At 38.9% G+C, this 21,031-nt stretch overlaps 1 protein-coding gene across 1 annotated transcript; it reads right to left on the bottom strand.

The window, feature by feature from the left end:
- Window positions 1–587: 587 nt before the first annotated feature.
- LOC112445666 (phospholipid scramblase 4-like) lies at window positions 588–18,114 on the bottom strand. The gene is made up of 4 exons (XM_024989146.2): window positions 12,463–18,114; window positions 11,858–11,968; window positions 5,403–5,638; window positions 588–627 (listed from the first exon to the last, which is right to left on the bottom strand). Exons 1-4 carry the CDS (start codon window positions 12,467–12,469, stop codon window positions 625–627), a joined length of 357 nt encoding a protein of 118 aa, XP_024844914.1. The 5' UTR covers window positions 12,470–18,114; the 3' UTR covers window positions 588–624.
- Between the last annotated feature and the right edge of the window lie 2,917 nt (window positions 18,115–21,031).

Raw genomic sequence — 21,031 nt, 5'->3', positions numbered from 1 at the left:
AAGAAGTTCCCCAGGAGGAGGCATGGCAACCCGCTCCAGTATTAAGGCCTGGAGAATCCCATGGATAGAAGAGCTGCCAGGCTATAGTCTGTGGAATTGCTAATTTCTAATTCAATAGATAACAATTGACTGCATGTGTCTAAGTCGCTTCAGTCATAAATAACCTTAATTGTGCTTGATCCCCCTGATTAGCACCCAAAGACATGAACCCACTAGAAACTGCCTTGGTGATTCTCCATAGGTTAGGATTATTTGCATTTGGCTTCCTTCTCCCCACTGGCTTCCATTCTGACTGTGCCATGAAAGTCCCCTCCTTTGTGGCTTTGGAAGGAGCACAACTGTGCAGTGAGAATTGGATCAGGAAAAACAATGGATGAGACCTCTGTCTCGTCTGTCCTCTTACCTCTTGCCTGGCAGAGGGCAACAGAAGCAGCAGCAGTGCATCTGAAAGGTCTTTGCATTGTCATGACTTCTCGGCCCATACAGTCAGTGACCCGGAGCACGAAGGGCCTCAATGTCCGGTAAGCATTCCTGGTGTAGTCATCTGTGTCTTCAGTCACAAAGTAAACCATCTGGCCGTGTTGTTTTTAATATCGTATCTATTATTAGTTTCAAAACCTGTTATCACTAAAAATAAAATGAGAGAGATTCTTATTTTAGAAGCAGTTAAAATGGGCCTTATGAAGTCCTTCTGTAGTATTTGACAGGGGCCTAAACAAAACAGCTTTTTAAAAAATTTCTAATGAAAAATATGCAATGATTGCTGCTGCTGCTGCTAAGTCGCTTCAGTCGTGTTCCGACTCTGTGCGACCCCATAGACAGCAGCCCACCACGCTCCCCCGTCCCTGGGATTCTCCAGGCAAGAATACTGGAGTGGGTTGCCATTTCCTTCTCCAATGCATGAAGGTGAAAAGTGAAAGTGAAGTCGCTCAGTCCTGTCTGATCTCTGAGCGACCCCATGGACTGCAGCCCACCGGGCTCCCTCCGTCCATGGGATTTTCCAGGCAAGAGTAACTGGAGTCGGGTGCCATCAGCCTTTCTCCGATGCAATGATTAGAATCCCAATAATATTCATCTGTCCTAAAAAGTATATAAGTTATTTTGAAAATTTGAAACATTTCTTTTAGAAGTTCAGTGTAAACTTTTCCACATAGAAGCAAACACTGGAAATGATATTCCCTGGAGTATTTGAATTCAGAAACTTTAATTATTAAAACCATTTAAATGAAATTATCCACTAGACCATAATGAATTGAATCAGCTATGGAAATATGCTGAGATGATTAGGGTCCATCACTAGTTGTAAATAAGAAACCAACCAAGAAAAGTTAAAGGCTCCATGTAGTGGTCAAGTGAATGAAATGAATGTGTATATCTTGTTCAGTGAGGGTCAGGAAATTTGGGAGAATAGGCATTGTGTTTACCTTGATTTCGTCTTACTTCCATAGCATGGACTTAGAACTCAGCAGACTGAGACTAATTCCAGCTCCTCCCACTGATTAGCTGACTAGGGTGCCCTTGGCTAACTCAATTAATCTCTTGGCTTCTTCTTTCTTTGTCCATGAAAAGTGAATATAGAGGAGTTAAGATGGATAAAGGATAGGAGGTTTGACCAAATTCTAAGTCCTTTTGAAGTGTTAGGTATGATGTGTAAATAAACAAAATTACACAAGTCCCGTTTGTTACTTTTCTTTGAAGATAGGGCAATAGAAAATAGTCTTTTCTCTTTGAAACACTAAAATGATCAATAAAATTAAGGAACTAGATGTGGGGATAAATAAAAATTTCCACCTGATTCAAATATTACTGGGACACTACAAAATGTATACATACTTTCCAGGGGTTCAAAATGCTGCAAGAACGTGTATGTTGTCCAACTGTTGGGATAGAACAAAGCAATTAATTAGGAGAGAGAGAAATAACAGAAATAAATTAAAACCAGTATTAGAAAAAAATGAATGAGACAGAGGCTAAAACATATCAATGGATGCAAAAACATCTTTTTGAAACTGAATGGAATCAAAAACATATGAAGTGAAATTAGCCTAACAGCACCTGATCAGGTGTTATTAACAGAGCTATCCAAAAAGAACACTCTCCTTCAGTTCCAACCAAAAAATATTGAAACATTTGTTTAAAATATTATAAAATCATTTTCCTGTTTCAGTAACAGCATCTAGAATAAGCTGTGTTGACATCAATTGCTCCTAGCATCCATCATATCACCTAATAGACTGGAGGTGTCAGAAAAGTTCAGGACAGTTTAACACAGACCAGCCATAGGAAGCAGTTTTCTCACTGACTTAGAGAGTGTGAAGTAGGCAGGGTGGATCTTCCACAGGATTGTCCAGTCTTCACAGTACCTCTGAAGAGGTTAATACACCAATTTCCATTCACTTGAGCTGCTGCTTCCCTAGTGAAGCTTTAACAGGGGAGGACCTAAAGAGCTGGAAGTATTGATCAGGGAATAGGGCAAAGGAGAGGAAACATTTAGGGATTCGATCCCTTGAAATGGAGTTGGGCATACCGTTACATCAAACTTCTTCCTTAACTTAGGGGTCACTATAAAGATAAACAGTTTGACTGGCCCATCATCTATATACTCGAGAACATTCTAGCAGAAAAGGAAACCTCCTTAAAGACAGACTAAATCATATCGCTGTAATTTTAGATAACTTAGATAATTCCTGTTGCTGTTCCAGTCGCTAAGTTGTGTTCGACTCTGCGACCCAATGGACTGAAGCATGCTAGGCTTCCCTGTCCTTCCTATCTCCCAGAGTTTGCTCAAACGCATGTCCATTGAATCAGTGATGCCATCCAACCATCTCCTCCTCTGTCGCCCCCACTTAGATTATCAGATCACTCCTAATCCGTGAGTCCAGAAAATTGCCTGAAATGCCATATTTCACCAACTACTTGTTGAATACTCTAATTAATGAACACCACATTAATGTGGTAATAAGCAAAAATTTAAATGATGTAAAACGGACACAAAAGTCTTGTGGCATGATCAACTACAGGAGGGTATAGAGAGGATATGATCTTTATTTGACTAAAAAAATTTCTTTATAAAAAACTCAATCAGGTTAGAATCTAAACATGTCTTATAAAATTATCAAAGGTGGCCACTTCAGGGTTGCTTTACAATCCCTTTGGAAAAACTCTAGGGGCTTTCTAATATCTATAACTAAAAAGTTAAAGTATTCACTGCTTGGTAAGAGCTTCCACTGCTGAGCAAAATATGCTAAAGAATGATGCCTGTTGATGTGAATGGAGTTTATCAAATAAGATGCTATAGTTTTAAGAAGCAGTACTAACCAAAGTGTGGAGTCACTCGCCAATCCAGTGTCTAGAAATAATGTAAACCCTGGATGTTAAAGTGTCAGGATAGTCCCTGATAATCATTCATGTAATTAGCACATGAGATAGCAAAAAACTAGGATAGGGACTTCCCTGGAGGTCCAGTGGTTAAGGCTCCAAGCTTCCACTAGAGAGGGCAAAGGTTCAGTCCCTAGTCAGGAAACTAAGATCCCACATGCCTTCAAGTGGTGCAAAAAAAATAAGAGAGAGAGAGAGAGAAAGAAAACTAGATAAAAGAAAATGTCTGGATGCTTGGCTCTGTCTTCCATGCATATACATAAGGTGTTTCAAGTATTAACATCTGCACAGGTTATCATCCACTGGGTGGGTCTTTGTGCCAGAAATATCAGGCATATTATAAACTTTATCCCGTTAAAAATTCTCCTAACAACCCAGTTGGGTAGGTATCGTTAGTACTATTTTATAGATGATGAAATTCAAGCACCAAGAGGTTAGAAAAGTTACTCAAGGTAGAATGAGGAGGGCGCAGAGCTAGAATAAAAAGCCAGGTTGTCTGGCTGTAAACCTGTTTGTTTCTTTTACATTTTTTTAAACTAAAAACACTCCTAAAAGGGAAAACGGTATTCATAAAATATGTTCATTTAACTTCATTCACAGTAATAGAAGAAATTAAGAAAAATTTTTAATATTTGAATGAACAATATTAAAGCTATACATTTTAAAAAAGAAATGACATCAGATATTAGATTTCTAAGGAAATTTTCTGCTTTTAGAAAATATTAAAGTTTATGAAGAAATAAACTTTTTAAACCTGATTAACTTGTAAGCATTTATAAGCTTCCAAAATAATATAGCAGTTATTCTAGCACTTTACTTGAAGGCTTTGTATTTCGTCAATATTTTGTCAAACAATAATTTAATAAAGTTTTGGTTTATGTAAAATCCAAATTTTCCTGATCTAACGGTTTTACTTTGAAGATCAACACTATAACTTTGCAACAATGGTTTCCAATGCACAGGTTTAACAGTCAGTATATAAAGTCAAAAAGAGAAACATGTCAATGTCAATGAACATTTGGTTGACTATGTGAGGAGACATGTACTGAATGGGCAAGTCCCTTGCTTTTAAGGTATTTAAACACTTGCTTTTTCTAAAGGTGAACATAATTTAGTAGTTTCTAGGTTTATCTTCTTTTCTTTAAGCAACGTTTTTGTTTCTGACATGGGTTTTTAAACACCACCATCCAGTACACAACATGTTGGCATATTGTTCCAGCTTCTGAAATAGTTGTCCTGATCCTAAAATGTCCATATAAATGAAAATTAGGGAGTCTCTATGTTGTGAAAAAGGGTTCTCTGGAACTTGGCCTGAAACAATATCCTTGTTGTTGTTGTTTAGTTGCTAAGTTGTGTCTGACTCCTTGAGACTCCATGGACTGCAGTATGCCAAGCTCCCCTGTCCTCCATTGTCTCCCAGAGTTTGCTCAAATTCATATCCATTGAGTTGATGATGCTATATAACCATCTCATCCTCTGCCATCCCCTTCTCCTTTTGCCTTCAGCTTTCCCAGCATATGGACAATATTCTTGGCTGGCTTTTATTTTTATTTACATTGTATGTTTTGGGAGGTGACAGGACTGGCTGATGAAAACTATGGGTAGTGAGAAAAAGCAAAGGTCTAAGGCACTGAGTGATTCACTCACTGTCCTCTGTTCTTCGTAACACTGCTTTTCTTGTTGTTCACCCTTTACTTCTAAACAAATGGCAACCAAATTAATATCTTAATAGACTTTCTGCTATCCCTATTCCTATTTTTTAAACTGTGTTCAACAGGACATCGCGAATGTCTTAAAATTCAGCATAGACCCTTCAGGAAAGTCATATTCGTACCACCAAAAAAAATCCATATCTTCTTTTTTCCCCATTCCCATTCCTGAAATTGTCATCATCATTCTTATAGTCACACAAATTAAACATCTGTCATCTCTGACCCATCACCTTTATGTACTCTATCTAGTCTCTTCTTCTTGGATCCCTAGTCATACTTTGTAAGAAAACAATTTGGATTTGTGTGGAGTACCTGGGCTAGGCATTCCAGACCCGGAGGGCAGTGTGGTATGGGAGTTGGCATTGGCATCCATACTACTGGAGCAGAAGATTGTGGTGCAGGATATTTTCCAGGCTGGTACTGGATGGGGCGGATACTTCCAGTCTGCATGTACAGGGGTAAGGTACTGGGATGATGTGGACCATAGTATCCCATAGGCAAGCCTCCTGGGTAGCCTGCAGGTGGAGGGATAGCCAGTCCAGGGGGCCCTGAATTCAAAAACAAATGGAAGAATTATACATTATGAATGCTACAATATATGGTGTTTACATGGAAATGATATGGATCACACAACCTCCACTTAAAAATAACAACATGTTCCATTTTATGAGTATACAGAATGTACCAAAATGCACTAAGGGGATTTATACCTTAACTCATTTAATCCTCTTAAATCTTATGAAGTAATTATTCCCATTTCAGAGGCACAGAAGTAAGGTTGAAATATCAAGTTAACATGCTAGCCTTTATGCATAGTTTCCTTCTTTGGAGATGATAATATTTCTACTTCACTGGGTTGTAGGAAGATTAATGCCAGGCCTAGCATATAATTAGAATGGTAAATTTTTTCCTATTATGTTTATTGCTACTATTGTTTAAGGTCTTCTCTGGTGGCTCAGATGGTAAAGAATATGTCTGCAATGGGGGAGACCTGGGATTGATCCCTGGGTTGGGAAGATCCCTTGGAGGAGGGCATGGCAATCCACTACAGTATTCTTGCCTGGAGAAGCCCCATGGACAGAGGAGCCTGGCGGGTTGCAGTCCATGGGGTTGCAAAGAGTCACACAACTGAGCAACTAAGCACATACACACATTGTTTAAGGTCAGAAAGACAGTAAGGTCTACTTAACGTCAAAGGGGTTCTTTTAAAGACTACTATCTAACTCCAGAATAGTTTCATCACCCCCTAAAAAATCCTTTATCAATTTCCATTCATTCCCCACCTTTCTCCCAGGCCCTGGAAACTCCTACCTCCACAAATTTGCCTAATCTGGACATTTCATATAAATAAAATCATGTAACACATAGCCTTCGTACCTGGTTGCTCTTTGTGGCATATTTTTAAGGTTCATCAATGTTGTAGCATGTATTAGTACTTCATTAATAAAAATTAGTGAAATAATCATACTCATGTCAGATAAAATTTCTTTTAAGATGAAAACTATTGCTGCTGCTGCTGCTGCTGCCGCTGCTAAGTCGCTTCAGTCGTGTCCGACTCTGTGTGATCCCATAGATGGAAGCCAACCAGGCTCCCCTGTCCCTGGGATTCTCCAGGCAAGAGTACTGGAGTGGGCTGCCATTTCCTTCTCCAATGCATGAAAGTGACAAGTGAAAGTGAAGTCGCTCAGCCATGTCTGACTCTTAGTGACCCCATGGACTACAGCCTACCAGGCTCCGCTACCCATGGGATTTTCCAGGCAAGAGTGCAATATTTTATAATAACAGAAGTGGCACTCTGTCAAGAAGACGTAACAATTATATATACCTAAACACAGAATTTCAAAATATATCAAGCAAAAACTGACAAATATAAAGTGAAATAGGCAATTCAACAAACAATAGTTAGAGATTGCAATACCCCATTCACAATAATGGGTAGAATACATGAGCAGGAGATCAAAAAGGAAACAGAAGTGTGAAACACTACAAATGAAACTAGACATAACAGAATGTATAGAACACTTGACCCAACAATAAACTTTAAAACATTCTTCTCAAATGCACACAGAACCTTCTCAAAGACAGACCTATTGGCTGGGCCATAAGACAAGTCTCAATAAATTTAAGACATCTGAAATCCAAACAAAATGTATTCTATTACAATGGAGTAAAACCAGATATCAATAATAACAGAAGGAAATTTGGGAAATCACAAATATGAGGAAATAAAATAATCTACTTCTAAATTATCAAAGGGATAAAAAAAAATCATGAGGGAAATTAGAAAATAATTTGAGATGAATAAAACAAAAACATAATATACCAAAGCTTATGGGATGTAGCTGAAACAGTGCCTAGAGGGCAATTTATAGCTGTAAACACCGACATTAAAAAAGAAATATCTTAGACTTCCCTGGTGGTCCAGTGATTAAGAACAATGCAGGAGAAATGGGTTTGTTTTCTGCTCTAGGAAGATTCCACACACCCTGGAGCGACTAAGCTTATGGGTCACAATTATTGAAAGCCTGCGTGCCCTAAAGCCTGTGCTCTGCGTTGAAAGAAGCCACCACAATGAGATGCCCACACACCACAAAAAATAGCCCCTGCTTGCTGCAACTAGAGAAAGCCCAAGGGGAGCAATAAAGACCCTTGCAGACAAAGAGAAAGAAAGAAAGAAATATCTCAAACCAGTAACCTAACTTTCCACCTTAGAAATAAACCAAACTCAAAGCCATCAGGAGGAAATGATAAAGATTGAAATAGAAGAGAGTGAAATGAAAAAATAAAAATAGACAAAATCAACAAAACCAAAAGTAGGTTCTTTTAAAAGATCAGCAAATTGAGAAACCTTAAGCCACACTAACCAAGGGAAAAAACAGACTTCAATTATTAAAATCAGGAATGAAAATGGGGCTATTACTAAAATCTTACAGAAACTAAAATATATCATAAGAAAATATGACCTTATGTATGCAAAAGCAGAATACTGCCCATGATTTCTGCACACAGCACAGCCAAGGGGGTGGGCTAACCTAAGCTATGCTTCCTGTCCAACCCACAGATTCACCCCTTCCCTCACTCCATTTAAGGAACCAGCTTACCTACTTGGTTCTCACACCTGTTACTTGTTCTCACTCCCTCCTGCTGTAGCATGAGCCTCAGCAAGCCCTGTTTGAACTTCTCATCTGGCGTCTTATCAATTTCTATTTATTAAATAGTCCGAGGACCTAGGTCTATAACACTCACATAGGTAGACGCATAGTAGATGAAGGGATTAAAGAGGAGGGGCAAGGAACTGAGGCAGAGGAGATACCCTATGATGTAAGTGCTGACACATGAGACCCAGTTAGCATCTTCATGAGTGGGAAAGGTTTTAGACAGAACAGGCATAAAATGAGCAGCTGCACAGGGAAAGCTCAGTACCACATGGGTAAAGGCCATGTGTGAAGATTTAGCAAACAAAGCAGAAAGGAAGGTGGGGAGGAAGGGATGATGATGAAAGACCTCTACTCTGTGCAAAGGACTTTATGCTGATAACATGCAAACTGGAGTGACCAGTTTCACATTTAGAGCCTTTATGAATAGGAAGGCTGGATGACACAGGAGGTGCCTGAAGGAGTCTAGATGGGAGGTAAGGAACTTTAATTATGATGAAAGGAGTAGAAAGTGGAAAAACAATGATCGACATTAAAGAGACATATTGTCTTGGTAACAGATGATATGAGGAAAGGGTCTCACGTTTCTGACTACAGGAGTCCAGTGTAGAGAAAGAACAGAGGGTATAATAACAAGATGCCAAAGATGTATTGAGGATCACTGAGTTTGAGATCCCAGGTCACTAAGGGCCAAGTGGTCTACAGGCGGGTGGAAATGTAAGTTTAGAGCAGGGGAGACTGATTTGGGTGCGAGCTGAAGGATTCCTAAGGCTTCCTGTTGGCTCAGTGGTAAAGAATCCGCCAGCAATGCAGGAGACAAGGGTTCAATCCCTGGGCTGGGAAGATTTCCTGAAAAAGGATATGGCAACTCACTCCAGTATTCTTGGATAGGAAAATCCATAGACAGAGGAGCCTGGTGGGCTACAGAGTCACAAGAGTCAGACACAACTTAGTAACTAAACAACAACAAAGAGATTCATAAGTGGTTAAAAGCAAATGAAACCATGGGATATTCCCAAGATTACTAAAGAGAGTGTAAAAAGACAGATAAATGGATGAGATGAGAGGGTACAGGCTGGTGCAGCCGGGGGCTGGACAGGGAATCAGACCAAGGATCTCTGGGAATACCAGTTTCTAAGTGTGGTTTACACAGAGCTCTTGAGAGAGAGAGACTCAGGAGAGACCAAAGGAAAATAATGGCAACTAGAAACAATGTCAAATTAGAGCTAAGTGAGAAAAAACAGCTAATGTCTTTAGAATAAATGGAGAAAATTCAGTTTGTTGTAAAGAACATATTGGGTTGGCCAAAAAGTTCATTTAGTTTGGGAACATATTATTCAATAAAATTCTTGGTGAAAATGAAACATATGCTTTTTATTTGTACTTAAAACTGAACACAGTTTTTGGCCAACGAAACACTTTCAATTTCTTTAAGAATTGTATTCATGAGTACCCAAACTGAACTAGATATTGGGTATCTCTCTCCTCTTTAGAACTATTATTAAAAAACAACAATGTCATATAAACTATCTCAAAAATACTAATTGTTGTATCATTTTAATGAGTTGATTAATTAGTGTGGTATTAACCATGTAATCTTAGGATAAAAATACCTCATGGAACAAAATTTGAAGATCAATAAATTAGCAAGAAAATTACAATTTAGATTATGGTGCTATTCAGTATAGAGACTATATTTCTAAAAAATTATATAAAAATGTATATAATCAAATGATTTGTAAGAATGCATTATTCTGAGATGTTAGGACAAGAACATAATATGTGTGGGAAATGGTAGGTGTTTTATACTCCCTTTTAAGATTTAAAACTGCTTTTAAAAGTTCTGATTGTTCTGCAAGAAAACACAACACAATAAAACATGTTTAACTTTGTATAACTTTGCTATGGAGCACTGTCCTACCATTATTAGTGTGAGAAATACTGCTTTATGGAATTTGTATTTTCTTAGTCATTTTGACTATTATCCTTTTTTACTTTAAAAATATATGTCATTTTCTCTTTCAATAGACTATACATAACAAAGGTTTCTTTATTAACTATTCTTTTAAATATGTTTGGGTCAAAATTATTTTCCGTGGGAATAAATATCCAGTAATATAATGCAAATGGAATATATAATTGAACCTTAGGAAATTCATTAAAGCTAAGTATTTCAAATATAGTATTTCCAGTTCCTTAATGCAAATTAGGGCTTCCCCAGTGGCTCAGAGGCTAAAGCGTATTAAGGGGACAAAATTTGCATCAGTATAAGAAAGTATATTGTTCAGCCACTAGATGGTGATCACAGTAAATTTTTGTTGCCGATTCTCATAACTGAAAATTCATTAGTCGTATGCTCTTCATCATATTTTTCAACTTACCTACTCGTTTAACTTGAAGGCTCTATCCTGCTTTCTTGCTAATTTTTTGATACAGAAGGGAACAGACAGACACTTTCCCAGATGAACAGAACATGATTTATAGCCAACACTTACTTCTTAGAAATGGTAGTTTCTGTTCTAGTATAACCTAGGTACTTGGATATAGAGCGACTGGTGAATATAAGATAGATTATGTAGATAATTTGATAGTCACTGAAGTAAAATGTAGAGTAATGGTCAGATACAGTGAAATTATGACCCAGGGTTGTCAAAAATTTGGATTTAGCAGGCATTAAGTAGTAATGAGGGGTTATACAGGGGCTGTATGCTCAGATTCACATAACACACATACACATGAGGGAAAGAGGAAAAGGAAGCCAAACTGCAGAAAGCACTGCAGAGACAAAGGCTACCTGAGCTCCACGGATCGTATGTCTGCAGCCAAGAGAACACCCATGCCAGTATCCTGTGGATACCAGGGTTTCTTCTGCACTTCCACAGCCTAGTTCACTTGTTTCTATCTCAAAACATATGCTTAAATATATATTTAAAGAAGTAGCACTACACTTTATCATTTTCTAAATCATTAAAATGTATTTGAATATAATCCTGATTAAAAGTTATTTCCTCAGTCAAAAGACTATTTAATTTTTAAAAAGCTACATACTGCCCACATACTTATGAGCATCCATTTTCCTGAGTCCCTGAATACAGTATGAGTTTTCAGACTTACAAAAATATTTGCAGAACAACAAGCTCCTTAATCAGAACTTGAAGCCATTTGCCTCCACCGTTCTGCACTTCTCCTGGCGTTTGTCCCATGAATGCCTCAGACCAGACCAACATGACCACGAGCTTTTGGACATAGTGTTCTTTCCTTTGATTGAGAAATTCCTCATTGTGCCAGGAAAACTTGATTTCCTCAGTGATTCCCTCCAATCCCCCATAAAAGTAGTTACTGCCTTTGTACACTTACAACATCCTCTTCATTCTTAAGCAAAAAGAGTGCCATCAATGTTTGTACAATTTTCTTCCTTAGTTGCCTATAAATCCTATGAAGACAGGAATATGATTCTAATTAACATCTAGTAAACTACTTGGCCCCCTGTAGGCATTAAATATTTATTTATTGAATGATTCAATTAATTAATTAGTTAATTTTAAAAGCAATCTTAACTATGAGGATGGTTTTCTGGAGCGGGGAAAGATTCTTTCCAAATATTTAACCTACCTGGTACAAAACTGGAACTGTACTCAGGAGGGGCACCAGGCCTTGGATCAGGTGATGTTATTTGATTCTCTGTTTCATCTGCAGGTTTCTTAGGGGCTGTGGGGACTATATCTTAGGGGTGAGAAAGGTGGTACATGGTTTACAATGGGAATGATAATATGATAAGAGAATATATTCATTTTTTCTGTTGGTATGCATCAATGAACACGACCAATATTAAATATACTCATTTCTTATAAAAAGCAACTCAGTATGTATATTAGATATCAACCTATAAATATATTTTTAACTATTACCTCTTTGCAGACTTACTTTCCCACCTGCATTTTTCCTTTACCTAATTTGCCCCCATGTACAACTAGAGATTTTTTTCATTACCTATATGCCACTCTAAATCCTTTTTAATCCTTTTCTGTCAATGATAAATAAGAATGTTCATATATATAAATGAATAAATAAATGTATATATGTATATATATATTCTTCAAATATTAAACACAAATAAGTAATTTCAAAAGGAAATAGACTTCAATTTTTTAAGGAAAGGAATCACACAATTCACAATTGAAAATACAGCATATTAAAATGTACTCACAAAAACTTACCAGACATTTTGAAGAATTCCAATTAAACCTGAAAACAAACAAACAAACAAAATTTTACCTTATATATTTACAGTTACTATTATTAATCAGTGATACATGTAAGAAGTTCTATAATTCTTTTAGTCTCTAGTTATCTTTCATTCATTCCTTCATTAATTCAACAAGCATTTCCCTGCTGCTGCTACTGCTTCTAAATCACTTCAGTCGTGTCCGACTCTGTGCGACCCCATAGACGGCAGCCCACCAGGCTCCCCCGTCCCTGGGATTCTCCAGGCAAGAACACTGGAGTGGGTTGCCATTTCCTTCTCCAATGCATGAAAGTGAGAAGTGAAAGTGAAGCTGCTCAGTCGTGTCCGACTCTTAGCGACCCCATGGGCTGCAGTCCACCAGGCTCCTCCGTCCATGGGATTTTCCAGGCAAGAGTACTGGAGTGGGGTGCCATTGCCTTCTCCGAATATTTCCCTAGCACCTATTTTCTACGTGGTGTTGAAAATATAGCAGTAAACCAGATGGGCACTCTGCTAGAAATTATATTCCAGTTGGGTGGAACACATCAACAAATATTTAAGATTAAATGTAGATAGTACAGTTATGAAGAAAACAAAGTTAAAGTAGCAAAAACATGGATGGTCCCTGAGGGTCAGAGAAAGCCTCTCTCAGGAGGTGACCTTTCAGCTAGCTGAACCATAGGGAAGAGTTCCAGAAAGACAAGAAAGTTGAATGAGAAGGCCCTGAGATAACAGTAAGCTTTGTGATACTCAAGGGAGAGAAAGAGTTCAGGTGTGACAGGGACACAGGGAAAGAAGAGAACCAAGGTCAGAGGTGGAGATAGAAGTCTGATCATACTTAAAACTCATGGTAAAATGTGTGGAATCTGTTGTAACTGCAGTGGGAGAGTCTTTAGGAGACTTTAATCAGTGGAGTGATCAGATCTATTTAAACTTTATCTTGAGGGTGTGGGAGTAGAAGCAGTGGGGGAGGGATGGCAGCAGTAATTTATGTGAGAACTGATGCTGGTTTAGACTGGAGGTGACACGGACAGGGTCAGATGTGGTCAGACGCATTAAAAGATTTGGGAGCAGAACCTACAGGAGTTGCTGATGGACTCAGTACAGAGAGGAATCAAGGATAAGTCTCACTTTTTAACTCAGGGTATCTAAGTTGATGGTGATGCCAGTAGCTGAACTAGAGAGGAAGATGGTGGGAAAATATTGGGGACTGGGGAGGGTAGGAATCAAAAGTTTAAATCAAGGTGTGTTATGTTTAAGATAAGGCTAAAAGAAGACAAGTTAAACATTTAAATCAAAAATATGTGTAGGTGAACATTATGAGAATAATTCAGAGAAGTAAAAATGTTGAGATGATATTTGAAACAAGAGGTGGGTTAGGAGAGAGATTCCATCAATTCAGTCAAGGGGAAAAGATTATTACTAGAGAAAGGAATTTCAATATTTCAGGTTTCTTAGTTCTGTGTGATGACAAAGAGAGATCATCAAAAGCTACAATATACTGAATGCTTATCAAATGTCAGGAAAAGGCAAAGGACTTTTCATGTATTATCTCAAATTTGCACAGCAAAGGAAACTATAAACAAAATGAAAGGACAACCGACAGAACAGGAGAAAATATGTGCAAACAATGCAACCAATAAGAGGTTAATCTTCAAAATTTACAATAGCTTGTGCAGCTCAGTATCGAAAAAACAAACAGCCCAATAAAAACTTGGGCAGAAGATGTAAACAGATATCTCTCCAAAGAAGACATACAAATGGCCAACAGGCACATGAAAAGATGCTCAACATCACTAATTATTAGAGAAATGCAAATCGAAACTACACTGAGGTCTCACTTCACACCAGTCAGAATGGCCATTATCAAAAAATCTACAAACAGTAAATGCTGAAGAGGATGTGTAGAAAAGGAAGCCCTCCAATGCTGTTGGTGGAAATGTAAATTGGTGCAGCCACTGTAGAGAACAGTCTGGAGACACTTAAAAAAACTAAAAATAGGGCTACTATATGATCCAGCAATCCCACTCCTAAGTATATAGCTGGAGAAAAACATGCTTCAAAAGGATACATGCACCCCAAAGTTAACTGTAGCACTGTTTACAATAGCCAAGACCTGGAAGAAGCCTAAATGTCCATCAGCAGAGGAATGGATAAAGAAGATGTGGTGTATACATACACACAATGGAGTATTATTCAGTCATTAAAAAGAATGAAATAATGCCCTTTGCAGCAACACAGATGGATCTGTAGATTATACTCAATGAAGTAAGTCAGGCAGAGAAAGATAAATATCATATGATATCACTTTTATGTGGACTCTAAAAATATAACAAGCATGTACAAAACAGAAACAGAGTCAGAGACTTAGACAACAAACGTAAGGTAACCAGAGGGGAAAGGTTGGGGGAGGAATAGACTGGGCATTTGGAATTGACATGTACACACTGCTATATTTAAAAGAGCTAATCAACAAAGACCTACTGTTGGGTAGGCACAGAGAACTGTTTTTTTCTGCAGTATCATAAGTAAGAAAATAATTTGAAAAACAGTAGATACAGGTACACGTGTAACTAAATCACTCTGCTCTACATCTGAAACTAACACAACATTGTCAATCAACTATACTCTAATATAAAAGAAAAATTGAAAACAAAAAACAAATAAAAGTGTAATAGTGGAAGAAACAAACAAAAACCATCTGATACATAAATGGAAATGTTGCTAAACTTAAGTACTTCTAAGTACTTTCCATGTTCTTTCCAATGAATCATCTTGCTTATCAGAGTACAGAATGTGGTCATTTGTGTTGTTCAAGTACAGTAGAAAGTTACCGATAAAGAATAGATATGTCAAAGAAGCACTGGAACACTATATGAGTGAGTAGTCAATATGGATAGTGAGTTAACCCAGTGAATGTCACCACTGCATAAGCCAGTATGTAGATTCTAGGTTCTTGCCAAGTCTGGGCCACCAGTCTTGGCCAGTTCCTCTCCTTCTCTGGAGCTGGAGCTTATTGTGTCTTAAAAGTAAAAGTGAAAGTGTTAGTGTCACTCAGTAGTGTCTGTCTCTTGATGAGCTCATGGACTGTAGTCGGCCAGGCTCTTCTGTTCATGGAATTCTCTAGGCAAGGATACTAGAATGGCCAGCCATTCCCTTCTCCAGAGGATTTTCCCAACCCAGGGACTGAACCTGTGTCTCCTGCATCGTACGTGGATCCTTTACTGTAGCCACTAGGGAAGCCATGAAATTAAAGATGCTTGCTCCTTGAAAGAAGAGCTACAACAAACCTAGACACAGTACTAAAAAGCAGAGACATCACTTTGCCGACAAAGGTCCATCTAGTAAAAGCTATTATTTTTCCAGTAGTCACATATGAGAGTTGAATCATGTGAGAGTTGAACCATAAAGAAGGCTGAGTGCCAAAGAATTGATGGTTTTGAAATGTGGCACTGGAGAAGAGTCTTGAGAGTCCCTTGGAGTGCAAGGAAAGATAAAACCAGTCAATCCTAAAGTAAATCAACCCTGAATATTCATTGGAAGGGCTGAAGCTGAAGTTTCAATACTTTGGACACCTGATGAGAAGAGCCAACTCATTAGAAAAGACCCTGATGCTGGGAAAGATTGCGGGCAGGAGAGGGGGCAAGAGAGGATGAGATGGTTGGATGCATCACTGACTCAATGGACGTGAATCTGAGCAAACTCCAGGATATAGTGAAGGACAGGGAAGCCTGGCATGCTGCAGTCCATGGGGTCACAAAGAGTTGGACATGAATTAGTGACTGAACAATAACAAAAGTAAAAACTGTTTCCTGGTACACACTGCAAATACAGACCCAACTGCAGGCCAATCAAGAGTTCCAGGAATTGGTCCTATTCCTTTAATGATGGTAATATCTGGTGTTTAGGGAAATGCCCATACCTTTCTAGAACCTTAAATTCTGGACATTCCTAGGACTGTACCCTCAAGTGACTGCACACGTACACACAGGTATACATGAGAATGCTATTGACACACTGCATATCAAAAGAAACTGAAACCATTTCCAATTTCTATTGATTGTACACTGGATAAATAAAATCTGGTATATTCATAAAGTACAACAGTATACTGTAGAGAAAACAAAGTACAGTTATACTCATCAAGTGTGCGTGCATACTCAGCCACTAAGTCATGTCCAACTAGTTTCAACCCCTTTAACCTGTGGCCCACCAGGCTCCTCTGTCCGTGAGACTTTCCAGGCAAAAATACTGGAGTGGATTGCCATTTCCTCCTCCAGGGGATTTTCCTGACCCAGGGATCTAACCTGTATCTCCTGCATTGACAGGTGGATTCTTTACAACTGAGCCAGATGTAGCTTAAAATTACAACACAAAAAAACCCCAAAATAAGTCACAGGCGAACACATATGAATCCATTTAAGAATATTCAAAAGCAGAAAAATGAAACAAAAACTTTTTTCTGATACATGTATGGGAGAAAACTTTTAAAAAGTTAGGGTATTATTAACACAAAATTTAGGAAAATGGTTACATATGGAGGAGAAGTGAGGTGGGACAAGTGTTCAGCTCTGATCCTCAAGGGGTCTGAACTTCCTGCTATGTTCTAGTTCTAACAGGGTGGTATGAACAGAGGTGATGGGTTATAACTAGTTTTTAAAGAGTATATGTAAAGGCAATGCCAAAGAATGCTCAAACTACCACACAATTGCACTCATCTCACACGCTAGTAAAGTAATGCTCAAAATTCTCCAAGCCAGGCTTCAGCAATACGTGAATTGTGAAATTCCTGATGTTCAAGCTGGTTTTAGAAAAGGCAGACGAATCAGAGATCAGATTGCCAACATCCGCTGGATCATGGAAAAAGGAAGAGAGTTCCAGAAAAACATCTATTTCTGCTTTATTGATTATGCCAAAGCCTTTGACTGTGTGGATCACAATAAACTGTGGAAAATTCTGAAAGAGATGGGAATACCAGACCACCTGACCTGTCTCTTGAGAAATCTGTATGCAGGTCAGGAAGCAACAGTTAGAAATGGACATGGAACAACAGACTGGTTCCAAATAGGAAAAGGAGTACGTCAAGGCTGTATATTATCACCCTGCTTATTTAACTTATGTGCAGAGTACATGATGAGAAATGCTAGACTGGAAGAAGCACAAGCTGGAATCAAGATTGCCGGGAGAAATATCAATAATCTCAGATATGCAGATGACACCACCCTTATGGCAGAAAGTGAAGAGGAACTCAAAAGCCTCTTGATGAAAGTGAAAGAGAAGAGTGAAAAAGTTGGTTTAAAGCTCAACATTCAGAAAACGAAGATCATGGCATCCGGTCCCATCACTTCATGGGAAATAGATGGGGAAACAGTGGAAACAGTGGCAGACTATTTTTTGAGGCTCCAAAATCACTGCAGATGGTGATTGCAGCCATGAAATTAAAAGACGCTTACTCCTTGGAAGCAAAGTTATGACCAACCTAGATAGCATATTCAAAAGCAGAGACATCACTTTGCCAACAAAGGTTCGTCTAGTCAAGGCTATGGTTTTTCCTGTGGTCATGTATGGATGTGAGAGTTGGACTGTGAAGAAGGCTGAGTGCCGAAGAATTGATGCTTTTGAACTGTGGTGTTGGAGAAGACTCTTGAGAGTCCCATAGATTGCAAGGAGATCCAACCAGTCCATTCTGAAGGGGATCAGCCCTGGGATTTCTTTGGAGGGAATGATGCTGAAGCTGAAACTCCAGTACTTCGGCCACCTCATGTGAAGAGTTGACTCACTGGAAAAGACTCTATGCTGGGAGGGATTGGGTGCAGGAGGAGAAGGGGATGACAGAGGATGAGATGGCTGGATGGCATCACTGACTCGATGGACGTGAGTCTGAGTGAACTCCGGGAGTTGGTGATGGACAGGGAGGCTTGGCGTGCTGCGATTCATAGGGTCGCGAAGAGTTGGACACGACTGAGTGACTGAACTGAACTGAACTGATGTATGTTTAAATTTGCATATTTGTATGTATGACATTGTTCACAATAAAAAGTACTTCTTTATTATTGTGATGAACCATGTGACAGGTGTATGTTGAGTGTAAATTTCTAACTAAACATATGTTGTTCCTTTCTATATTAAACCCGGGGATTGCTGTCAAAGATATGTGACAGAAAGAAATTAGAACAGATTATTGAGTGCCTTAGTGAAAAGGGGCTAAATTATCTAGTTATCCATCCAGCTGCCTATTCATCCATCCATCCATCTATCATCCATCCATCTGTCTATAGTAGCAAATGGTACATAGCATAGCACAAAATGACAAATGTTAACAAGTGCTGAAGCTAAGTGAAGATACAAATTTGAACAATTTTATTACAAAAAGAACTTAAAGGACAGACATTCCTTGATGGTCCAGTGGTTAGGACTCCATGCTTTCACTGCCAAGCATGTGGCCAGTGAAGGAAGATCCCATAAGCTGAGTGCTGCAGCCAAAATAAATAAAATAAAAACATCTTTGTTAAAAAAAAAAAAAAAACTTAAAGGAAAAAAATATGCATTTCTGGATGCCAAAAGCGAGGTAGAATCTCTGGAGTCCGGGCTGGAAATCTGTACTTTTAACACAAGGCGGGTGAAACCTTTGACCAAGCATGTTCGAGTTGTTACAGTGTAAAGAAAAATAACAGTTCTCAACCACACCAGGCAGAAATTAGCATTCAAATGTGATTTGAGTGATTGAAAAACAGCTTGAAAAAATATACCAATTTTGAAAAAAATTTTAAATCTGTAAAAATGTTTTTTAAAAGTAATGGATATCAATCCATTTAAAGTAAAGTATACCTACACACTGCCTCACAAGCTGCAGGTACTCATGGAATTTACCTCCTCCCTCCTTTGAGCCAATGGTTTCTTTTTCACCACTCTAAATTCTCTCCCCTTTCATGGAAACTTTACAATATGGTTTTTATCAAGAATGTTATATAAGGCAGGATAATGTCCAACTGGTACAATCAGGAATGTTGCTAAACTTAATCTTCTCTTAAAATGCACTGAATTGTTTCATACGTCTCACTCAGCAAGGCGAAAAAGTGCCATAAGTTGAAGAAAGGCTGACTTTTGGCTTTCTATCAAATGGAAATTAGAAAACTGAGCTGTGTCTCCATAATAGGCTAACATTACACGGTCCACAGATCTCTTAATTGTAAAGGCCTTGGCATTTTCTAGGCTGAGGTTACTTAGAGGGAATTTGAAGCCAAGTGAAATGTAATTAACAGGGAAAGGAGACACGGTAGGATGAGGTTGGGGAAGCTGGTTTGCGGCTGTGTAAGGCAGCCCTGATATCTTAAACGGCATCTCACAGCAAAGAGCACTTTCCTGAATACTGCTTGCTGTAACAAACACTGCAGCTGTTTTATATGCTCACTCTGCAATTTCACCTTTGTAAACAGTGACATACTAGCAAAGTTCAATAAAACCACAAGCCCTAGAGCCATACCAGGGATATTTGAAACTTCAATCACATAACTGAAAAAAGACCAGCAGCTCTTTACAGTTGAATATTTACCAGAATGGCTTCCCAGGTGGCACAGGGATAAAGAATCTACCTGCCAATGCAAGATACACCAGTTTGATCCCTGGGGCGGGAGGATCCCCTGGAAGAGAAAATGGCAACCCATTCCAGTATTCTTGACTGGAGAATCTCAGGGAGAGAGGAGCCTGGTGGGCTACTATTTATGGAGTCGCAGAGTAGGACATGACTGAGAAACTAAACAACAATTTACTAGAATCTGTCAGTCTCCTGGCAAGAGAGACTCTAGGCACATGGGAATCTTGCAGTTCTTTAGGCACAAGGCTTGGAAACCTGCATATGAAATCTAAAACCTTGGGCTCTGCCTGCCTCCAGTGCCTTCTGCTGTGAGAAGAGAGAAAAGAAAGCAAGAGGTCCCTGTCTATACAGTTTCTGAGTAGTCTGAAATTTCTGTCTGTTCAGTTTCTGAGAAGCGGCAGGAAATACAGCTAGCTCTTGCAAAGTCCTAGTCCATCTATCGCAGTCCCCTTGTTGTTTAGTCACTAAGTCGTGATTGACTCTTTGTGATCTCATGGACTGTAACCTGGTAGGCTCCTCTGTCCATGGGATTGCCCAGGCAAGAATACTGGAGTGGGTTGCCATTTCCTTCTCCAAGGGATCTTCCCTACTCAGGTATCGAACCTGCATCTCCTGCATAGGCAGGTGGGTTCTTTACTGCTAAGCCACTTAGGAAGCCATCACAGTCCCCTATTTAGGTTTAATATATAACCTTTAGGGGTTGATATCCTTTGCACACAAGATGGGATACGTGGAGGAGGGTAGAAGCCTGGGTAGCTGGTAAACTGTGTATGCCAGCATATTTCACACAGTATGGATAGTGGTTCAGACAGATTAATCCCAGATAGACAGATAGCTCTGTGACCTTTCTCTTCCTCAGTCCTCCTGTGTGTCATGGACATGAGGACAGTTGGATCCACCTTACAAACTGTTGTGAAGACTAACCAAGGTTACATTCGGATAGCACTTAACACAGTGCCTGGAACAG

This window comes from Bos taurus, unplaced genomic scaffold (assembly GCF_002263795.3).
Source record: "Bos taurus isolate L1 Dominette 01449 registration number 42190680 breed Hereford unplaced genomic scaffold, ARS-UCD2.0 Leftover_ScbfJmS_2372, whole genome shotgun sequence".
In the NCBI taxonomy this organism is placed as follows: Eukaryota; Metazoa; Chordata; class Mammalia; order Artiodactyla; family Bovidae; genus Bos; species Bos taurus.
The sequence above is the reverse complement of the archived record's forward strand: the minus strand, read 5'-3'. Positions and strand labels throughout refer to the sequence as shown.